Source organism: Syngnathoides biaculeatus, chromosome 12 (genome assembly GCF_019802595.1).
Source record: "Syngnathoides biaculeatus isolate LvHL_M chromosome 12, ASM1980259v1, whole genome shotgun sequence".
In the NCBI taxonomy this organism is placed as follows: Eukaryota; Metazoa; Chordata; class Actinopteri; order Syngnathiformes; family Syngnathidae; genus Syngnathoides; species Syngnathoides biaculeatus.
Genome location: NC_084651.1, coordinates 14,340,733 through 14,362,009, shown reverse-complemented (window position 1 = coordinate 14,362,009; position 21,277 = coordinate 14,340,733). Strand labels below are relative to the sequence as shown.

The window sequence follows — 21,277 nt, the reverse complement described above, 5'->3', positions numbered from 1 at the left end:
CATTACGTTCACCAAGGAGTTTATTTTTACAGTTCCATTTATTTTGTTTGTTTAGCGGTGCGTAATAACTAGTCAACTTGGAAAAACCCATTACATTTTTAAATGGAGCCATAAAAAAAGTATGCATCCAGGGTGAATTTTGCCTCTATTTCTGAGGATCTCAATGACAAAGTACTAAGTATCTATGAAGCTGCAAATTAAACTGTAATAACATTTTGCAGAGGGGCATATTTTTCACCATCATATGATGGCATCGTCTGCGTTAATCCGCAAGGGTTAGATCGCTCACCTTGTGAATTGCTAAATTGGCAGAGCTCATTAAAGACAAACATCGCATAATGTATCACCACTGTGTGAAGCCAACAACAACATTGCCAGGTTCATTATCCCACAAATTGGAGAAACATAAACAAACCCCGTCAAAGGCCTTTATTGTTTCTTCTGGTGCGTCAGTTTGATTGTGCAGTTGTGCAACATTTCGACAGACTTTCAAAATGAAAGACAACTAACAGAAAAAAAAAAATCTGTGCTCTTTCTGGCTGCAGCAGCAAATATTGCATCAGAAGATTATGGGAAGGCCTTGGTGTGATGAGACAAGGCTTGATGGAGACCACTAAGCTGACATCTCTGAGCCTCTAATGCATCAATGGTGTTGACAGACAGGGTGGACGTCTAACCCGGAATTCTGTGAAAGGCATACAGCATTTCTAACTGGATTTTACAAATCCAATTGATAGAGCATGGTCTTGAACATTATTGCTATTTTCTTGATTCTCTCACTGAAGCTTTTGGGAGTGCAAGCGAAATCACAGCTGAAAGCTTCCAGGGACACCACAAATAAAATTGATTGCAATAATTATAGTGCAATCTGGGCTTCCATTCATCCCTTCACATTTATGGAATTAAGATGCTCTGTTTTTTTTTTTTTTTTACCTGTGCAGTCAGGATTATGACACTCTCTGCTTTCTGCCCAGTGACCGCGACACTCCGATCCCCCATGTGCGGCTGCTGAGCACTGCCTGGTCCTCTGTTGAGTGCCGTTGGCACATGTCACTGAGCAGTCGCTCCAAGAGCTCCACTCTTGCCACTGTCCATCCACTGAGGCATCAGCAACAACGCAACACGCATGTCGCAAGTGATGGAAGGGAAAATAATTAAATAAGTAAACAAAAAGGGCAGAAAGAAATGGAAGGAGATTTAGAATAAACCCCAGTAGGACAGAAATGTATTAGGCAACACGAGTACTTATGAAGGACTTGACCGCGGCTTTACTTTGATTGTGATGACTGTCAAGGTCTTCCAGATTATTTAATACAGTTAGTGCAGAGGACAAAATCCACTCGCAACGTGGTAAAGGCAAAATTTAACATGAAGGTAAAAACAATAATGCTCAAAGACAATATGACCTTGAAGCTCGCATACTATCATTGATGCTTCACAGTGTTTGCAACATACTACAATATAACTTTAAATGTACCACAAACTGTGCAATGATTGAGCTGTGTTCTCATGACTGACTGCAGCACGATCGTATTCTTAAAAGCTCAACTGACTGTATTCATATTTTTACAACTTTTTGTTAGCATTTTTTCTTTCTTTTTTTAAATACTTTGCTCTCTAATTGTAATTGTGTTGATGTTTTTACCCAAGCTATTCCACTCAAAAGGGGTCCTGGCTAAATCACTCAAATATTTTAATTACTTGTGGATTAATGGAATAAAAACAACATCCATTTATCAATGGAAGCATTGATTATATGGACATGTCCTTGTACAATGATGACTCTGAGGAGCTAGATTTGTGCTTCTAAATTACACACACTCCTTCGTGCGGTATTTTTATGAAATACCTCACTTGAAAGTAGACTACAAAATTGTTTAAGTGACAAGACCCATTTTTCATTCGATAGTGCCAAGTAATTATTTTCTCAAGTTGGAACCGCATTTTTAATTTGGGTCTGAAGTGAAAAAGTTGTGGAATCTTTCATTTATTTGATCAACAAGTTCAGGTACGACGGTCAGGAACGTTACTCTCTAATGCTTGTTGGATTATCTATCAAGTAGATGATACCTGGGCAAAGAGCTATGTTGCAAAGTTTAGTCTGTGTCTCAGGTCCGTCGCAGGCTCGGCCTCCGTGCTGTGGAGGGGCACACATCCTAGTCCGAGTGCGGTGACCCCGGCCACACGTGAACGAGCACAGACTCCACGGCGACCACTCCTCCCATACACCGTGCACTGGGGGCACAGAGAAGGTGTCAGGGCTGATCAATATTCTCTCGCTGTGCCATTCCATAAATGGACAATAACAAACTCTACTGAGCCGTAAAAGGAAATAAAATCAATCAAAAGTAATTAGTTATTATTAAGATAGTAGATGAAACACTGAGCACATGGACAGCGTGCGGTTTAATTTCCAAACCCTCATTCGCAAGTGCCAGTCAGGCATGTATATTATTATCATTATTCAACTTTTCAAGGTGAATGCTAATTAACAAAGCCTCACACAGAATAAGAGATCACTGTTCCTGGTTTGTTTTAAGAGACTTTCACAGCAAAGATGGAGGTGGTGCGTGGCGGGCCCGCTCAATTTTCCAGATTGCTGATTCTTCTTGGTTGACTGAGAATAAAATTACTGCGAAGCAGACCTAAAAGGTTAATGCGGGATGACAATGGTCCCTGAAAATCCTTCACTGCAACAACATATTAATAATCATTATGCAGGAGACAGCCCGTAGCCTGGATCCTCACTTTTGAAAATGCGGTCATACTCTATAAATTATCAGTAATACATATCTAATTTCTTGCAAGCAGTATTAAAGGGGTTTCGACATCAGGCGTGCAAACGATGCAAGAAATACTCCCAAGGCAGGCAATTATTTCATCTTTAAGATCAGTGTAAAACCCAGATGGTGCAATTTTATTTTTAGATCCTCAAGACGCACCACTGCAACAATTGTTCCTCAATATGTTAAAGCCAAAATCAGAAAAGTACATTCAAACAACACAATGTTAATGATGAGTGAATACAGACTTTCGTTTCATGATGAGACACCTCCTGAGTTGAGTTTTAAATGGCAAAAGTGTTTTACTCTAACTTTCCAATTTTACACAATAGCTAGCGAAACATGTTTCTAGTGAAATTTAATTTAGCATCTACAGCTGACAGAGGGCAACATCCTCAAACTAAAGACAGTTTTCAATTAGCCCCCAAGTTTTTACTTGCAAAACATGGAAATAGCAGCAGCAAATATACAATAGGCTAGACACCTCTCGTTATTACACGGTGGTATTAAATAAATAAAATACTTCTTTCAAATTGTTCTTTTTGAAGAAGTTCGCTGATTGGAACCACCAACTTCCTGCTCACGGAGATGATGGAGATTGAATAATTTAGAAGATGACTGCAAATTTTTATATTATTATATAAATCCATTCTGCAATTTGTATTTGATATGTACCCACTAAAGGAATTTTCATATTATACAGTGCTCTGCATATATGAGTAGGTAGAGAAAAATGTTGCAGAAAAAAGTACACACTAAGGCAAGTTGATGAGCAAAGCTTAAAAGATTAAAACAGTTATAATTCCCACAAATTCATCCACAGAGGCCTTGAATTCTCATCAAAATTCTGAAATTGTAATTTTGTTTACTCTAAAATAGGGGTGTACTTATTTATGTTATGCACCATAAGAAACTAGAACAACATACATACAAAACCATTAAAACAGAAATGAAAAAATGTTGAATGTCCCCGCGGTTGCACAATTCAGACTTGGATCAAGTTTTTCGGGAAATATCCACCAGTCAAACTGGTCTCATTAAGACTCAAGCGTATCTCACTGAGGATCAAAGGGTTAAACTCTATGCGCATCTGTAGCTTTTTTATTTTTCTGAGAGCAAAACAAGTTCCACGGCTCTTTCCATCATGCGCCATCGGATGTGTGTTTAAAAAAAATATAAGGTTGACCAACATTCTAGAAACATTCAGGAACAGACACTGAATACATTTATGGATGAAAAGTCGACAAATAGATGAAACATCCTGCCTCGACCTTGTGCCTATGCTGCTTCGTAGATGGGGAATGACTGGCTCCCAATGTACAAAGGAAACTGTCAGATCTCAGGATCAGTGGTTGAGTATTTGGATCGGAGGATCAAACTGATTGTCCCTCCCCAAAGCTATGTCAACATTCATCCCAGTTCCCTGCCTCTGGCCACTGCTTTGATGTGTCTAACTAAAGTCCATCAAAAATAGCAATGAACATAATGACTATAATGTCTCAAGCAGGGAGAAACTGGGTCAAAACAAGTGCAAGGGCAATCAATTAGTCATTTTGGGATCACCTTTGAACTTACTCTGTGTTAATTCTAATAGTCGGCTGCAGAGTGGCAACTGTTTTCAGGCCAAACCATAGAAAGATCATCAAGTGCAATTTAGCAAAAGGAAATTCTTGAGAGTTTACCGACGGCAGATAAATGCTTCAGATAAATGCCTTCAAATACTTTGAGTTCCTGTCTTTTGATTGGGAAAACATTGCCGTCATCATTGCTCAAAACATTATCAGAGACTCATCGAAAGTGTTTCCAAGTTCTGATTTCTGAATTATTTATGATTTTTTTCTTCATTAAATAACATAAGATTCAGTCACCCAATTGTTTTTTTCCCAACTGCAGATTTGGTATATTGAGTGCTGCTTTGGTTGGAAAGTGCAAAAGAGAAAAAAATAACAACAACAAAATAATTACCTGCTAAGACAACTTATATTGTTACTGCATATTTAAGGTTTGACAGTCTTGTTCTCTTCGATGCTTTTCAAAAGCTTGAAATACAACATAATGTATGAGAATCCTTATATAAAGGATATAAAGAAGTGGGTTTGAGTACAGCCCCCAAATATTTAACAATCATGATTTACACCGTGCAGTAAAAGAATGATTGTCCTATCTTGGAAGAGAATTGATGGACAATTTTCAGCTAAAAATGTAAAATATTGACAGACATTCCTTAAAAGAGCTACTTTTAAAAGCCTCACGTAGCCCCAGGAAGTAGCAGTTCTGTCAAAAAAGGAGCTATTAAAATGAAAAAAATATTCTCAATGCTCTCTGTACTTTGAGTCGTGGTGTCTGTATGGCATGACTAACATGGAAGCAAAAAAGAAAAGAAAAATGAAACAGCAGCGGTAAGGAAACCAATTTTTCACAAGGCTTGTTGATATTTCATTATTAATGACTAATGAACTTTTTTTTTTGTTTAGGCAAAAAGAATTGTGTCTTATTTTAACAGTCACAAATTTGTATACTGTACATTCTTATTCTTATACATATAGAACGACAGTGTAAAATTATATCAATAAGTCAATTATGTTATCATTTATCTGTTATCAGTCAAGTAACAATTAATATATACAGGAAATGTTATCTTCAATGGCACAAAGCCAGTTGGCGGGTTGTTTTTAAGATTGGTACCTCAGTTCTCACAAGAAACAGATTTTTTTTCATCTCTGAAATAAAACAAAAACAATTTGATAGGAACAAATCAGTGGGCATGCATTCAGTGGTACAATGGGTTTTTTTTGTTTGTTTTTTGTCCAGTTCAGTCAAGCAGAAGGATGGATCTGTATCCTATTTATGCGTTAGATAGACAGAGTTTTATTCTGTCACAGTGGACTTTTCAAGCTGCCATTGTGCTTTCTTTGTATTGTGGTGGATATTTATTGAGAATTACAGTCGATCAGTGAAAAACAGCATTTTCAAGGGGGATGACAGAAACAACTCAAAGGGAGAGCATGAAACATAACACATTAGAAGTGAGTGTCGTATGGGCAGTTCTGCTACATGCTGTGAGGGAAGGACAGGACAAGATAGGAAGGGACAGGACAGGAGGGGAAGCATTCAGGACAGCGGTATTGGACCCAGATGGATAACTGAAGCGTGGTGGGAGGGACTATGTAAATGATCAAGATCTATAGGACAAGAGTGTAAATAGGGGATACCCAAGACATCTACTTGTCAGGATGTGAAGCAGCATATAAGCTCCAGAGGTGTGTTTCTTCAGAGTCATGTAAGTGAATTGACACAATTTCACAGGCACAATAATCATCAGAAGTGTTCTGTGATTGCAGTGCCTAGATTGTGGGGGCTGAGGACCCCACCCTATCCTATCGAGAGGCGGGGGTGATCCCAGGATCACATCTGAGTGTAGCCCAGTGGACTGGACTCCTCCCACACTGAAGTACCCTAGGTAGTCCACTGGCCCTACCAAAACACCTCTAAAAGGCTAGTGGGGTCCAACGCCACTCCCTCAGCGAACTCCATCCCACATCACCCCATGCACCCCAAGAGCAAGATGGCACCCTTGCCTCCCACCAATCGGCAGGCCCGAAAATGTGTCTCATCTGTTGACGTGTGTCATTTTGAAAAATTCCAAACCGCATATTACCTTGACACTCTTTCAGTGAGAAGAATCTAAATTCCTTTAGAGTTTTATTTCCTTTCTTTAAGGTTTTGAAATAATATTCTGGATGCATAATTAGCCAAACAGAAGTACACAAGGAAACAGAATGTGGCTGTGGAATCTTTTTTAATATATGTATGTATATATATATATATATATATATATATACACACACACAGTATATATTTATTTATTTTTTCCAAATGAATTCAAGTTCCTAATGCTGTCAGCTCTAAATACCAGGCAGACTAGAGGTGGCATTCAATCAGTTGCTCGTTCCATTTCTCTTGAGCAGTAGGGTGTTGACCCTTTAGATCACACCCACATTCCCACTGAGACATGATGCATGTAAAATCAAGTACAATCCATCACAGATTCAAAAGTAAAACATTACCCTGAACATTAAATATTTGCCATTTTATACTATTGGAAACATTTAGAGCCTTGATTTAACAACACCATCACATCCCTTGAGCAAGCTGTGATGTATTTTTAAATGAATCGTAGAACAAGGCTGTGTTCACACTTGTCTGCTTGGGTTGGGTTAAAACCAACTGTGGCTGTGATTGCTCTGCTGGTGCTGTTCATTTGGTTAAAAGTGCCAAACGAGCGGCTCTGCGAAGGGAACACTGGTGCGGAACAGTTCACTTCAGCTGAAGTGCGAATGCTACTTTGAAAAAAGACAAGGCCACTCTTAAAATGACAGTGTGAAATTTGTGATATACAAATGAGCAGGTAATGAAATCTCTATGCATCAGTGTCGTGCACTGTGGGAAACTTTTCATCACATCTCAACCAATTAAAAAAAAGCCCAATAAATAATAATTTATGTAACCCAAAAGATAGCTGGCATTTATAAAAATTATGTTTCAGCACACACAAATCGTGTCTAATCACGTTGTGCCTTTATGAATTCAGTTTGTATTTTTTGCAGGCCAACTTTGTCCGCAGTGAAAAAAAAATTTGAACTCTAAGTGAAGGAGACCAAACCTGCACAGCACAGTGTCTGACAAGAAGCGCACATGGACGGCTTGATCAAAGACCTGGATCACCTACGGCAGGACCGCCAGGATCCCTCACAGCTTCAGAGCTCGAACCGTGAGAATTCCAAACACTCCTGCCCCCTAAGTGAACCATGAAGTTCTCAACTGATGTTATTTCTGGCCCTGTACATTTTTAGTAGCTTTTATTGAGTCACTCCTACTTCAGAAATGTGTATTTAGTATGTTTACACTCCGAAGATTATTCTTTAGCTTGTTTGTTTTGCTTTTTTTTCAGTTTGAACTGGAACACCGTTTTAATCCTTGACTGTGAACAAGCACCTGAAGGAATGACAAAAAGACACCAGAATCACAAACCCAATGCTGCTACACGATGACTCATCTGTCACATTATTGCTGGTTGAGGGTAGGGATGGTGGAGCGGTGTGCTCTCAGAAACGCAGCCGCACTATTTTGAGTTTCCTTCATTATCTTGAAGGAAATTGCACTGATGCCTTATCAGTTGACGCTCCAGACACAATCAAATGCCATCAAACCATTTTGCTGATGATGAGGTGTCTTTTGGTTATGTGGGATGGTGAAATCATGAAGATAATAATGACAAATAAAAAATACTCACAAACACACATATTCATAAAATAACTCGAACAAAAACACATGATTAAAATGATGAAAATAATACAATGCAAGACACATTTGGATACAACACTTTTCCTGCCATTTCAACAACAAATGAGTCAAAAACATTTAGGAATCTGTGGCTAACACTACCTGGACAAGGGGCAGTGTTATTGCAAACCCTTGATTCTCTTAAAGGGCCGCTGCAGTGTGTTCCGTATGGTGAGACACATGTTCTTGTTCGCACCTGCGACCCTTGACCGCATGTTACAGAGCAAGAGCTCCACTGGGACCACTCCTCTGCACCTGATTCACCTGTATGGGAGAAGGGTGACACTAGTTAAATGCAGCAATATGGTCTCGGGGGCAGGACTAAGGTGGGGCAAAGTGGGAGGGGGGGGCCGATATTAGCCAGAAAAGAGGTGGGATCTTCAAGATTTACAGACATCTGAATGGGTGCACTACACTCTGTAAGTATTTTATGTAATCTCTGACAAATATTGAATAGATTGTGTCACGTAGTTTAACAAAAATGTGTATTTAGGCAAAGATCACAGAAATGTGGCTATGAAAATTTCAACAGTAAACATTGTTGCATTCTAACGTTCTTTCAGTTCATTGCTATGAATTTTTCAAGCCTTTCAGTGAAACAAAAACATGTTGAAGAAGCAAGGTAAAAATCACCATAAATAAATAAAAACTTCGGAAGAACATGGCGACATGCAAGGATGATGACATCTGGGAAAAAAAAAAAACGGAAACTGATGGGTGTTAGTAAAGAGGTCTGAAGTGTGTATTGTCCTTCAGTGCAGGAAAAGCTAAGGTCCTTGACAAAAGTTGTATTTGCATGATTTGTTTCTTGCAGATTTGAAAATATAATGGTGCTAATCACCCCAAAAATGACAGGTCCCCATTTAAGACAAAATGGACGTGCAATTTGTTCTGTGTCGTTGGCCTTTATGACAACTGTGGGCTTTGTTATTGGTAATATTACAGCTTCCACCGATATTTTTTAAATGATCATTTTGTAGGTGTTAAGTTTTTTGTTTTTTTTTAGTATATTAAGATTATTGAGCAATAACATACCCTCTCAATAGTCCAAAATGGGACATGAAACCCACAAAAATCCAATCCTGATAATCAGCAAGTTTATATCACCAGCACTACGTGAGAACAAAACACCTCAATTTTTTTATACGTCATATTTTATTTATTTTTTTTATTTTCAACTAGAGTATTCATTTTATTTCAGGCTCTTTGAGGAAAAGTGAATGCTTCAAGCGTCACATGTTTTAAAGCAGCTCCTAACTCCACAAGATAAATTGATTCAGCCAATTATGTACAAGAACTCTGCCACCAAATTTGTAGATTATAAAATAGACCGGAAGGTGGATCAACTTGTTGAATGAGGCAGCACAGTGAGTGTAAATAATGTGAGGACGAAGAACAGGAAACACCTAGACAGGGATGCAACATACCTGTAGCGTGTGTTACATGGAGAAGTGTTAATGGTTGGGTGTTAATTTGGGAAGATGGTAGGTTGCAAATTAAAATGGTTATGAACAGTGTTTAAAAATAAACAAAACAGACAACATTGTAAACACAATAAAAAATGGTGAATATGTCCCCCAAATAAAACAAAGGACAACAATTTCCAAAGGAAATAACCCACTAGAAATCGAAACAATATATATATATATATTTTTTTTACCTTAAATCAACTTCAATGACAATAATAACATGATAATGAATTCAAGATCCTGCTTTGTCATTACTTTTTTTGTAATGAACATTACGCATTGTATTGAAAGATTTGTATGCTATAATGCTATATTGACTTTACTTTTCTGTTTTTATTTATTAACTTCGACTTAAGTCAAATTGTTGCTCCTATCTTGATCATTAGCCTAATAGCGTTTAATTTATTACGCATTATAGGATTTGAACAATTACATGTGGGATTTACATTTAAATGGATATTCTGCATGTTATAGAATATGAGTAAACCTCTTGTGTGAAAATTTAATACACAGACCCACAAAATTCATTTATGTTCCACAAAGTAAATTATAAATAAATGAAAGATGTCTTATTATATCTTCTGTAGTCATCGGGAATGAGTTGGAAAAATAATAATAATGCAAAACATTTCCACTCCAGTAGGTGCAGTACAAGAGAGAGCATGCATGATGAAATTAAGTTTAGTTAAGAAAATAAAATAGGGAAATATAACTATTATATTACCAGTTTGTGCCATAAATTTAGCAGATTCAGCTTGCTCCTGCAGGGCCTTTGTGTCATGAACTGATCTTGGCCGCTGACTTTTTACTGTATGCTCTCCGATCATTCCATATTCTATGAGACAAAATAGAGGTTGATATGAAAACTAGGCTTAGACAACAAAACGTATTACATACTCTTGGTCAGGGTGTTGGGGACAACTGTAGTACATGGCTCGAAACAAAGACCACACATGTTTGTATTTAATCTGTCCTTCACTCTAGGGCACAGAACAATGCAACAATTTTAAGGGTGAAGTCAAATTATTAATTGAGCTTGTAAGCAGAGTGTCGACACATAGCAAACATGCAAATTAACTCACATCGCTTTTACTCGACTACCACGTCAATCAAAATGGCAGCCCTCCCTCCCACTCTCCCGCATACCCAGAAAAGAAAAGGAAAACCAAAATGAAAATAAAATGTGTAAGCTGTAAGAAAGCCACAGAGGAGGGGGTCATGGACATAACATGCGATTGATCCACAATTTCCTCTCTTGTTTCATTTAATTATGTTTGACTCAGTCCAAATCAAAGTACTGTATTGCACTTCAAGATGTGTGCTATTACAATGCATGCTCACTTTGTCTTCCACATGGGGACAAAGTGCTATCACAACACTGACAAGAGGAATGCCTTCTTCAACCATTTTATTCAAGCAACTTAATATATTTAGATATTTCCAGTGACTGACTAAACGTCTGTCAGCAATTAATTCAAATGCACTTTTAGCAGTAGACGACACAACCTCTGACAGCGTGGTCCTAGGGAGTTGATTTAATCATTCCAAGATGCAGAGAAGGCGATGGGTAAAAGATACAAGTCAAAGCAATCACATTGCTTCTATTAGTAAATCGAAAGCCCCAGTCTATGAAATCAACCATGTTCATTATACACAAATAAAAATGCTTAGTTACTCCAAGTGTGAAACTAAGACCCACTTCCTTGATTGATCGTGTTCCGATGAATGTCCCGATGGAAATTGCTAGGTTCAAAAGATGCAATGACAATAATGTAATCATTTGCAATATACGATATTGTGTCACTTCAGGTATGACAGTGCTGATGACAAAGTAGCAGAGGTGTGGATTCAAGTCACGTAACTTGGACCTGAGTCCTAAATTTGACGCTTCTGGACGTGAAGATGTTAAAAGACTTGCAACTTGACTCAGACTTAAACAGCAGTGACTTGTGACTTGACTGGAATTGTGTGTCATGTTTTTATTCCTAATGCTTAGCTACATCTTACTTATTTCTAATCCACAACTGCTTGGGAAGGCTCCAGGAAAGGAATTCTGCAAGAGGTCATTCTTTTACACACTACCTAAAGTGATGGTTACATGGAAAAAGGAAATAACATAACGGAACAAAAAAACAAACAAAAAACAGCAAAGCAAAAATAAATGTGACAGCTAAATAAATGTATGCATTCCAAGAACCACTCTTAACATACAGTACTCAAAAGCGACAACCACATGAAATGTAACAATAAGGATGTCAATTATTGAAAAAACAAAACAAAATAATAACAATGAATTGGACTCTGATGACCGGGGTTCAAATCCAAGCCCCGCCTATCTGGGGATTGCATGTTCTCCCTGTGCTTGCGTGGGTTTTCTCTGGGCACTCCGGTTTCCTCACGCATCCCACAAACTTGCAACATTAATTGGGCACTCTAAATCGTCCCGAGGTGTGATTGCGAGTACGACTGTTTTCTGTCTCCATGTGGCCTGCGATTGGCTGGCAACCAGTTCGGCACTCCTGTGACCCTCGTGAGGATAAGCAGCTCAGAAAATGGATGTATGATTGGATCCATCCATGGATGATTCAAAACTCAGTGTAGCACTTTTGACTTCACGCGAGACATGAATATCTTGACTTGACAATTGAGATCGGGACTTGAGAGTTAAGACTAGCGAATTACTCGTGACTTGCAAAGCAATGACTTGATCCCATCTTTGCAAAATAGTATTCTGGGACATGTGTTTGTAATTCATCCAAAGGTGTTTGCCGATTGTTTTTTGAATTCTGTGGCACTACGAAAACATTTTGCAAATGATCCTTAATCGGCTTGCGGGTCTCATTCCACTGAGTCTCAATTAATTGCTCCTCATGTTATTCAATAAGTGAAAAATAACATGTCGTGTTCATGTGAGTTTTGCTGAACCGTGAAACAAATTTGTGCCTGAAGACCTTGTTTGGTGAGACAATGCTATCTTCAGTGAAATTGAATTATAAAACACATGTGTCTTCATCCAAGATTATTGAGGAATCAAATTGTTGGCATCCATCAGCTAGCAGATTTGATCAATATATAAATCCATCATGGTCATTTTACATCTTTAGATAAGATGAGTCATTAACTTTAACAGGCCTGCATAAAATGTGTCATGCATCACAGAGTTCTTCATTACAGTTTGAAAATGTGTTGTTCTTGTTTTGTTTTTTTGCTAAATATTAGAGAATGTCAATTCCACACTTATTAAATAATGCATGTTTTAATTGGATGTATTATTATGAGATTCAAAACAGGCAGATAGATGACCTGGACAGAAAGACCCCATAGATAAAATGTGATGTACTATATTTATTCCTTCAGGTGGAAAGTGCCAGATGAAAACATTAACACAATGTTGCAGGCTTAAATATTACTTTACAAGTTTATATATTACTTTGAAGTTTTAATAATTAGTCGGAGATCTCGTTTAGCTTGCAGACATTTTGGGGACTCTTCAGTGGGTAAATAACTCTAAACATATGTGGCAAATATTTGCTACTTATTTAAGTGCAATTTATGGAGACAGAGACAAAGTTTGATTTATTTATGTTTCATATATCTAAGATACTTTATTTATTGTTCTACATTACAGAGCTGATGTTCACTGTTTTTTAGAATTGAAAGGTAATCATTCTCAAAAAGGATGCACTTAAATTACTCTGCTCTATCATATTATTTTATCGTTGACATGAAAAAAAATCCCACAAAAGACATTATCATTTATTGAGATAATTTGGGGGAAAATATATCGTTCTAAAAAAGTCTGATATTGTGGCAAGATGAAAGAGTATATTGAGAGAGCATAATAGCAGCGGAAAACACAAATATATAGCACAAATTATACAAACAAAAATCTGTGATATAGCGGGACAGCCAGACAACTACCGTCCTATAGCAGAAGATTACTGTATTTATACTCTGTGATGATAAGTTGCAGGCAATCATTGAGCTAGTGATGGAGCTCATTGTTCCAAGATTTATGCATCCTGGGACTTACATAGTCTTAAATGTACAGTATAAAAGCAATGACGGATGATCATTTTCAAGCTTTACATTTGGCATCATTTAACCTTCACACACCCCGGAAAGAAAATGTCGGCATTTTAGATTTGATCAATATCAACCCTCAGGATCATTAAATACAAGAATAAAAACGTCCCCCCACCCCCACCCACATGCACACACAATCCGTCAATAGTAATAATCATTCTTTGTTATGTAGATTTAAAAAATATCTATATCTAAATCTATAATCATCCAGTTTGTTGGTTCTTTGAACATCAAAGCTGCCATCAGTCCAAATAAGAAGGTAAAACAAGTGTTTTAAAAGGTGTAAGGATCGCTTTTTAAGGATAGATGGCAGATATAGCTGTGGCTCAAGTTTCTAACAGCTTGACATCAACAAATCATCAAAGGTTTGGGAATGAGATTCGGCTATTTTCAGCTAAAGCATGCTGCTCTCAATTTTAAGAACCCGATTGGTTGACCCTCATAAATCACACTGCTTTGCATAATAATCTCATCTTCCGAAATTATCTTTTTGAAAAGGAGTACTAAAGGAGTGCTTCTGTCAGATTCCTAAACTGGTCCCCCGGGGGTTGCATTAGTCTGTTTTCCGAAGGCGGAACAACAAAAGTAGCTGACAAATGAAAATGTCTTGTACAGTGGTACTTTGATTTTTCATTCTCACTCGTATGCGATTGGCTGGGAACCAGTTCAGGGTGTACCCCGCCTCCTGCCCAGAGATAGCTGGGATAGGTTACAGCACTCCTGTGACCCTTGTGTTTCATATGTGGCTTAGAAAATGGATGGATGGATACAGAGAAGAAAACAAGTATTTGAACATCCTGTTATATCGCAAGTTCTTCCACTTAGAAATCATGGAAGGGTCTGAATTTTTCATCGTAGGTGCATGTCCACTGTGAGAGTTATAGTCTAAAAAAAATCCAGAAATAAAAATGTATGATTTTTTTAACAATTTATTTGTGTGATACAGCTGCAAATAAGTATTTAAACAACTGAGAAAACCAATGTTAATATTTGGTACAGCAGCCTTTGTTTGCAATTACAGAGGTCAAGCGTTTCCTGTAGTTGTTCACCAGGTTTCGACACATTGCAGGAGGGATTTTGGCTCACTCCTCCACACAGATCTTCTCTAGATCAGACAAGTTTCTGGGCTGTCGCTGAGAAACACTGAGTTTCATCTCCCTCCTAAGATTTTCTATTTGGTTTGGGTCTGGAGACTGTCTAGGCCATGCCAGAACTTTGATATGCTTCTTGTGAAGCCACTCCTTGGTTTTCCTGGCTGTGTGCTTCGGGTCATTGTCATGTTGAAAGACCCAGCCACGACCAATCTTCAATGCTCTGACTGCGGGAAAGAGGTTGTTCCCCAAAATTTCACAATACATGGCCGCAGTCATCCTCTCCTTAAAACAGAGCACTCGTCTTGTCCCATGTGCTGAAAAACACCCCCAAACCATGATGCTACCACCCCCATGCTTCACAGCAGGGATGGTGTTCTTGGGATGAAACTCATCATTCGTCTTCCTCCAAACACAGTTGGTGGGATTATGACCAAAAAATCCCATTTTGGTCTCATCTGACCACAAAACCTTCTTCCATGACTTCTCTGTATCATCCAAATGGTCATTGGCAAACTTAAGACGAGCCTTGACATGTTCTGGTTTAAGCAGGGGAATCATCCGTGACATGCATGATTTCAAACCATGATGTCTTAGTGTATTACCAACAGTCACCTTGGAAACGGTGGTCCCAGCTCTTTTCAAGTCATTGACCAAGTCCTGTCGTGTTGTCCTGGGGTGATTCCTCACCTTTCTAAAGATCATTGAGACCCCACAAGGTGATATCTTGCATGGGGCTCCACTCTGATTGAGATTGTCATGTTTAGCTTCTTCCATTTTCCAATCTTTGCTCCAACAGTGGACCTTTTTTCACCAAGCTGCATGGCAATTTCCCCCTAGCCCTTTCCAGCCATGAGGAGTTTTGTCTCTGGTGTCTGGATAGCTCTTTGGTCTTGGCCATGTTGCAAGTTTGAGTCTGCGTGATTGCATGAGGTGGACAGGAGTCTTTAAACAGCTAACACATAGGTGCATCTGATTCAGGACAATACATGGAGTGAAGGTGAACTTTTAAAGGTGGACTAACAGGTCTTTGAGGGTCAGAATTTTAGCTGATAGAAAGGTGTTCAAATATTTATTTGCAGCCTTATCACACAAATAAATCGTTAAAAAACATACATTGTGATTTCAGGATTTTTCTTTTTATCTTATCTCTCTCACAGTGGACATGCACCTACAATGAAAATATCAGACCCTTCCAGGATTTCTCAGTGGGAGAACTTGCGATACAGCTGGGTGTTCAAATACTTATTTTCTTCACTGTATGTATCCTACTGCTTGCTGTGTAGTTTTCTACCACCATCTAATGTTCATAACTCAAGACAAATTGCCTGATGAACTGCTTGTATGTCAAAAAAACTTGATGTGGGTCACTCTAACAGTAACACAAATGATTAGCAAATGTGGCCACCAGGCTTTGACTTAACAGGAAGTAGAGTTCAAATGCTGATTTGCCGTCATGCTGGACTGCTTTCTCTCATCCAAGCCAGAATATTTCTGTGAGCCTGATTTGTAGATCTCAAGAGGTTTTCAGAGCCATCTCACAGCTCAGCAATGCTTTCAGGCCTAATTAGCGGCCATATTTACAAATATATTCCAGCATGATTTAATTAATGCCCCCACTAATTAGGTGCTGTATACTTGACAAACAAGTCAAGATGCAACGCACAGTCAAAGAGATTCCTAGTTCCCTGTGACCATCACCTTTGTCGGGACATTAGCTTTGATTACTTGCGTGTTGGGAATTTTAGGCCGAAAGCAACAGCAGTGATCCCGTGAGCCATATCTTCAACTTATGGACATGTCTACACTTGCCAGTACCCTTGGCAGCATTGCAGACCACTGGGAGCAGGGGTGCCTCTCGTGAAAAAAAATGTTACTATATACTTTCTAGTGTTGCTTTAAGTCATGGGCCCTTGCAATCGGCATCAGTCCTTACAGTAGCCCAGAGTGGGGGTCGTTTATTTTTCTTGTCCTCAATATATATTCCTGATTGACGATCTCAAATGGGTAGCTAAAAGAGTGGCTCTTAATTACTGCTGCACTTTGAAGAGTTTAGAATCCCAAAATAGCAACAAGCATTTAGTCAACGCAGACTAAGAAGCGGAATACCTCATTACTCAATGCTTTTCTTTGATCTACTTCCCAACAGCTGAGCTTAGGAGGTTGGCACATTGTAGTTCAATGTGATGCTATTTCAGGCTTTGTAAGGTGCTTAAGCCCAGTTTGAGATAAGATGTGACAATGATGAATGGCAAGAATGCATTTAAAATGTTACCAACAAAAGGTCTATCGAGATGGGATTTTAGGATACGTGAATACTATTTGTGTCTACTGTCCATCCATCCATCTATCCATCCATCCATCCATCCATCCATCCATCCATCCATCCATCCATCCATCCATCCATCCATCCATTATCCTGTCCATGAACTGGTGGCGACTGAACTTGTGATTCGAGTTGGCCCGATTAATGAATTCACAATGAATCTTAGAATATTGTACTACTAACTTCTCTTTGGCAATAGCTGCAACTACTATGGAAAAAAAAAAACATACAATTTTTAATTTGTGTTTTTGGCCGAAGCCATGTTGATTTCCTGTGCATAGACTGTGTGGATCGTTTATAAAGACGATAATCTCTGCAGAAAAAGGCATCCAATGGCTGATCCAGAGGAGCTGCGCGGACCTTCATAGCAGCACCACAACTGAAGTTGGAAAGGACTCATTGCTGGAGGTGGGGGGCAGCGACTGTCGCAAAATGAATGGGAGAAGGTTGGTCAGCAGGATTCAACACCACATGACATATGACGAGCTTGGCAGCTGGTCCCAGACGACGAGGATTTACAGACAAAAACAACCCTGGTTCTACCTTTGACCATGGTACGGCAAGGGATTCTGGTTAAAGTAAGCCATTTTAAACAAAAAAGAAAAACTTTTCTGGAGGAGGAAGTGGTGCCAAAACACACCCGTGTACTCTCCTTCTGGTTCAATGGATAGTGAAAAGAAATGTCTACTACAGACAAAACACATTCACACTTCACACTCATATTCACACTTATGGGCAGTTTAGTCTTCAGTGAACCTAACATACATATTTTTGGAATGGGGGAAGAAGTCAGAGTACCCAGAGAAAACCAACACAAACACAGGGTTAACATTTAAAACTCCACTCAGAAAATACTTCATCATGCCATGTGTTAACAAAAAAGATAAAATCGACACAATAATTCTGTATGAGTTGTATTTTACACTTGGACTTTTAATGTTGGAAAAAGAGAACAGCTGCAATCAGCAAAATGTCAAAAAGAAAAAAATCCTGATGACATGAGGAAAAAAACTATATAGAAATGTTTTATTAATATCTCTTAGACAACTCGTTGTTGTTTTCCACTTTTAACTAATAAAAAAAGAGTAAATCATTTCCTACGTTATACATATAGTAAATTGTATGGATTGTCTTAAAATTATTGTAATAATGATGATGATGATGATGACAAAGATGGCATTATGAATCAGGTATTGGCAATGTAAATGTTTCCCAAGCCGCATCTGAGTATTGGACTATTGAGAAAATCTCTCTAACAGTTCTTATTGATTGATTATTAATGAGTTATTATGAAGAGTTGTTACACCATCATTTAATAATGCCACAATCTCAAGGATGGTCCACCACAAGTATTAAGTAAAAAGAGTCAATTTGTCCTTCATTAAGAAAATGAGGGGGTTGCTCTGAACTGGAAAACTATCATCATATTATCTGTCATATTTCCTCTACCATCTGTTTGCTTGCTGTTGACTCCTCTAATGACTCAGATTGCAGCCAAATTAGAATTCTGTGCAGCCTCCACTGCACCTCATTGAAAAGGATGTGAACTCGCCCAAAGACAAGACAGTAATTCAGACAGGCACAGACAGAACAGTGCGTTGTAAGCCAGCTTAATGCATTTTGTTGCGCTGACACGCAAGCTACGAACGCCATCTAAAAAAAAAAAAAAATAATGTATGGATAATTTGCAAGCTAAATCACGAGATTCTTGAGCAGTACCACGCTGGGCAACCTAGATGGAGCTCTGACGTTATCAAAGCACTGCATCAAAGAAGCCCTGTTGCTGGGTGCTGCTATAAGCAGATGATCCCTCTTGCATGCATGCACGCACGCACACACACACACACACGCACGCGCACACACAGAAGCGTACAAGCTTTGACACTCTGGTTTTCATATCATTTCAATTCCTCCAAACAAGTGTAAATTGAAGAAAAAAAAAGCCACAACGTTAAATGCATATTCTACAAACTATGCATTCCACTATAATGATGTGCCACTGCAAGAATAAGCCAGAAATTTAATATTTCATGATAAAAGGCTGGAAAGTCTAAATAACACGAAGGGGAACTGAAGATATCACTAGCAACAAATGAAAGCTACTTCCTTTCCGCTTCATCTACTCACAAAGATTTACCCTGTGCATGATTATGCGAGGCATGTATTGTGACTTCAGTTCCGCTGCATGATGCTATCAGAAAATGGATCCACCCATGGAACATTTTCAAGTGAAAGTGATGCCAAGCTCACAGCTTATTACTAGCAAGATCCCAAGCTCTTTCTAAAAAAAAAAAAAGGGTGCTGAACCACCCATGAGTAAAATTGCTGCTGCTGCAGGGCACAACTGAAGAGAACTACTGTGCACCGACAGAAACAAGGATGGAAGCAGATTACTAATGAAACCGAGTAAGGAAAACATGGATAGTGTTTTGAAAACAGAATTGGGTACCATATCGCATACTTACGTTCAGAATACTACCTTTACTTGGGGGAGGATGTCATCTCTTGAAAGTTTATAAGTGATCCGTGTATCCATCTATTTTCTATTGTGCTTGTCTCATATGGGTCACAGGTGACCTGATGCCTTTCTCACCTGAAAGTTGGGTGAGAGGCGATACACTCAGGACTGGTCGCCAACCAGTTTCAGGCCCCATTCAGACAAACGTCCATTCTCACTAACATTCACACCTATTAAAAGTCCTTAAACATGCATGGTTTTACATTGAGGGGAGCAAAGTATCACACAGGGTCAAAACATAGATATGCAAACCCAGAGCCTTTCGACTCACTCAGGCAGACTCACTATTCCCCTGTGCAGCACTTTTTAAGTATTTAACAATTATTCTTATTGTTTTAGTCCTGCGGTTGAATGGCAACTAAACCAGGGTATGAGCTAGTGCTAAAAGTCAGCTTGGTTAGACACCAGCTCACTTGCAACTCAATAAGTACAAGAGGTATAGACACTGAATGAATAATTTTCACCTATCATTAAGTTGCATTGTGTATCATTAATCAGGATCACACACAAAATATAACTGATTTACATGAGACTATGGATTCAATTTTCATGACTGGCATAAATCTGACACAGCGGATGCAAGCAGGTCAGACCAGGTTTTCATAATTTTTACAGATGCGCAAAGGTGGCAAATAAAACAGGTGGGCTGCCTGTCTGAGTGGACATATGGACATAGTCAACTTCATTTGCTGCCAATCAAAGTGAAATTTAAAATGAAAGGCAATGCGAGTCTTGCATGGAGACCTCTCTGTGCTGTACCTTGCAGTGATCCCTGCATCACTGAAGCTTTTCAACTGGTCCTGGTCAAACAATGTGAGTGGATTTCCTGATAAAATACAGAATGAGTTCGTGATAACTGCCAGTGACTGAAATATATCAGCAAACTTCATGTACCCTCTTCCTCCTCCACAATAGGAGCCTGTCAGCCACTGGGATGATTTAGAAAACTATAATAATAATAACAATACTACTACTACTACTAATAATAATAATAATTATTATTATTATTATAATGATGTGTTAAATGACTTGATTTCAGCAAAGATTCAGAGGTTTTGATGCCCACTGTTCACATATTTATAAATGGAATATGTATGTATATATATGATACCCACCAGACATCCGTGGAGCTTGCATATCTGTCTGGGTATGCCGGAAATCACCAAAATCCAAAACCGCAATCAATCAATAATTGAGCAGGGAGAAATTTGGACAGATTTTCTGTTTCCAAATTATCACTTGGCAAAAAAAAATAAAAGAAAGAATGAAATAAAAATAGAGATTGACAAATTTGTTTCCTCCCATTACAACTCCTTGCTACAAAATGAAAATTCTAAACGGTCGTTCATATTCCACTATACTACCACAAACATGAAAATTTTTTGGAGCTGCTTATTGTGAGGGCGACTGAATAATTATTTCCCTTTGTTGAGAAGATAAACACATGTGGGGACACATTTTTTCAGACTTTTAACCACTACATACATTCTATGCCACAAAGTTGGTACAGTGCTGTTTGAATTCTATGTGGTGCACACAATAAAGTCAAGATCGACTTAGCGTTACTTGAAGAGTGTTGCTGCATGGCCCACAAGTCCACAGAACCAAACATCTGTCCCAAGGATTAAATCATCAATAGATACATTTCATAACCCCCTCGT

At 38.5% G+C, this 21,277-nt stretch overlaps 1 protein-coding gene across 3 annotated transcripts in view; it reads right to left on the bottom strand.

The window, feature by feature from the left end:
* The window catches only part of adgrb3 (adhesion G protein-coupled receptor B3), a 138,031-nt gene that overhangs the window by 70,251 nt on the left and 46,503 nt on the right, over positions 1–21,277 (bottom strand). For all 3 annotated transcript variants that reach the window (XM_061837274.1, XM_061837275.1, XM_061837276.1), the window contains 4 exons: positions 10,320–10,430; positions 8,229–8,390; positions 2,071–2,235; positions 934–1,098 (listed from right to left, as the gene is read on the bottom strand). In XM_061837274.1, coding sequence (XP_061693258.1) covers positions 934–1,098; positions 2,071–2,235; positions 8,229–8,390; positions 10,320–10,430 — 603 coding nt within the window. The remainder of the gene's footprint in view (positions 1–933; positions 1,099–2,070; positions 2,236–8,228; positions 8,391–10,319; positions 10,431–21,277) is intronic.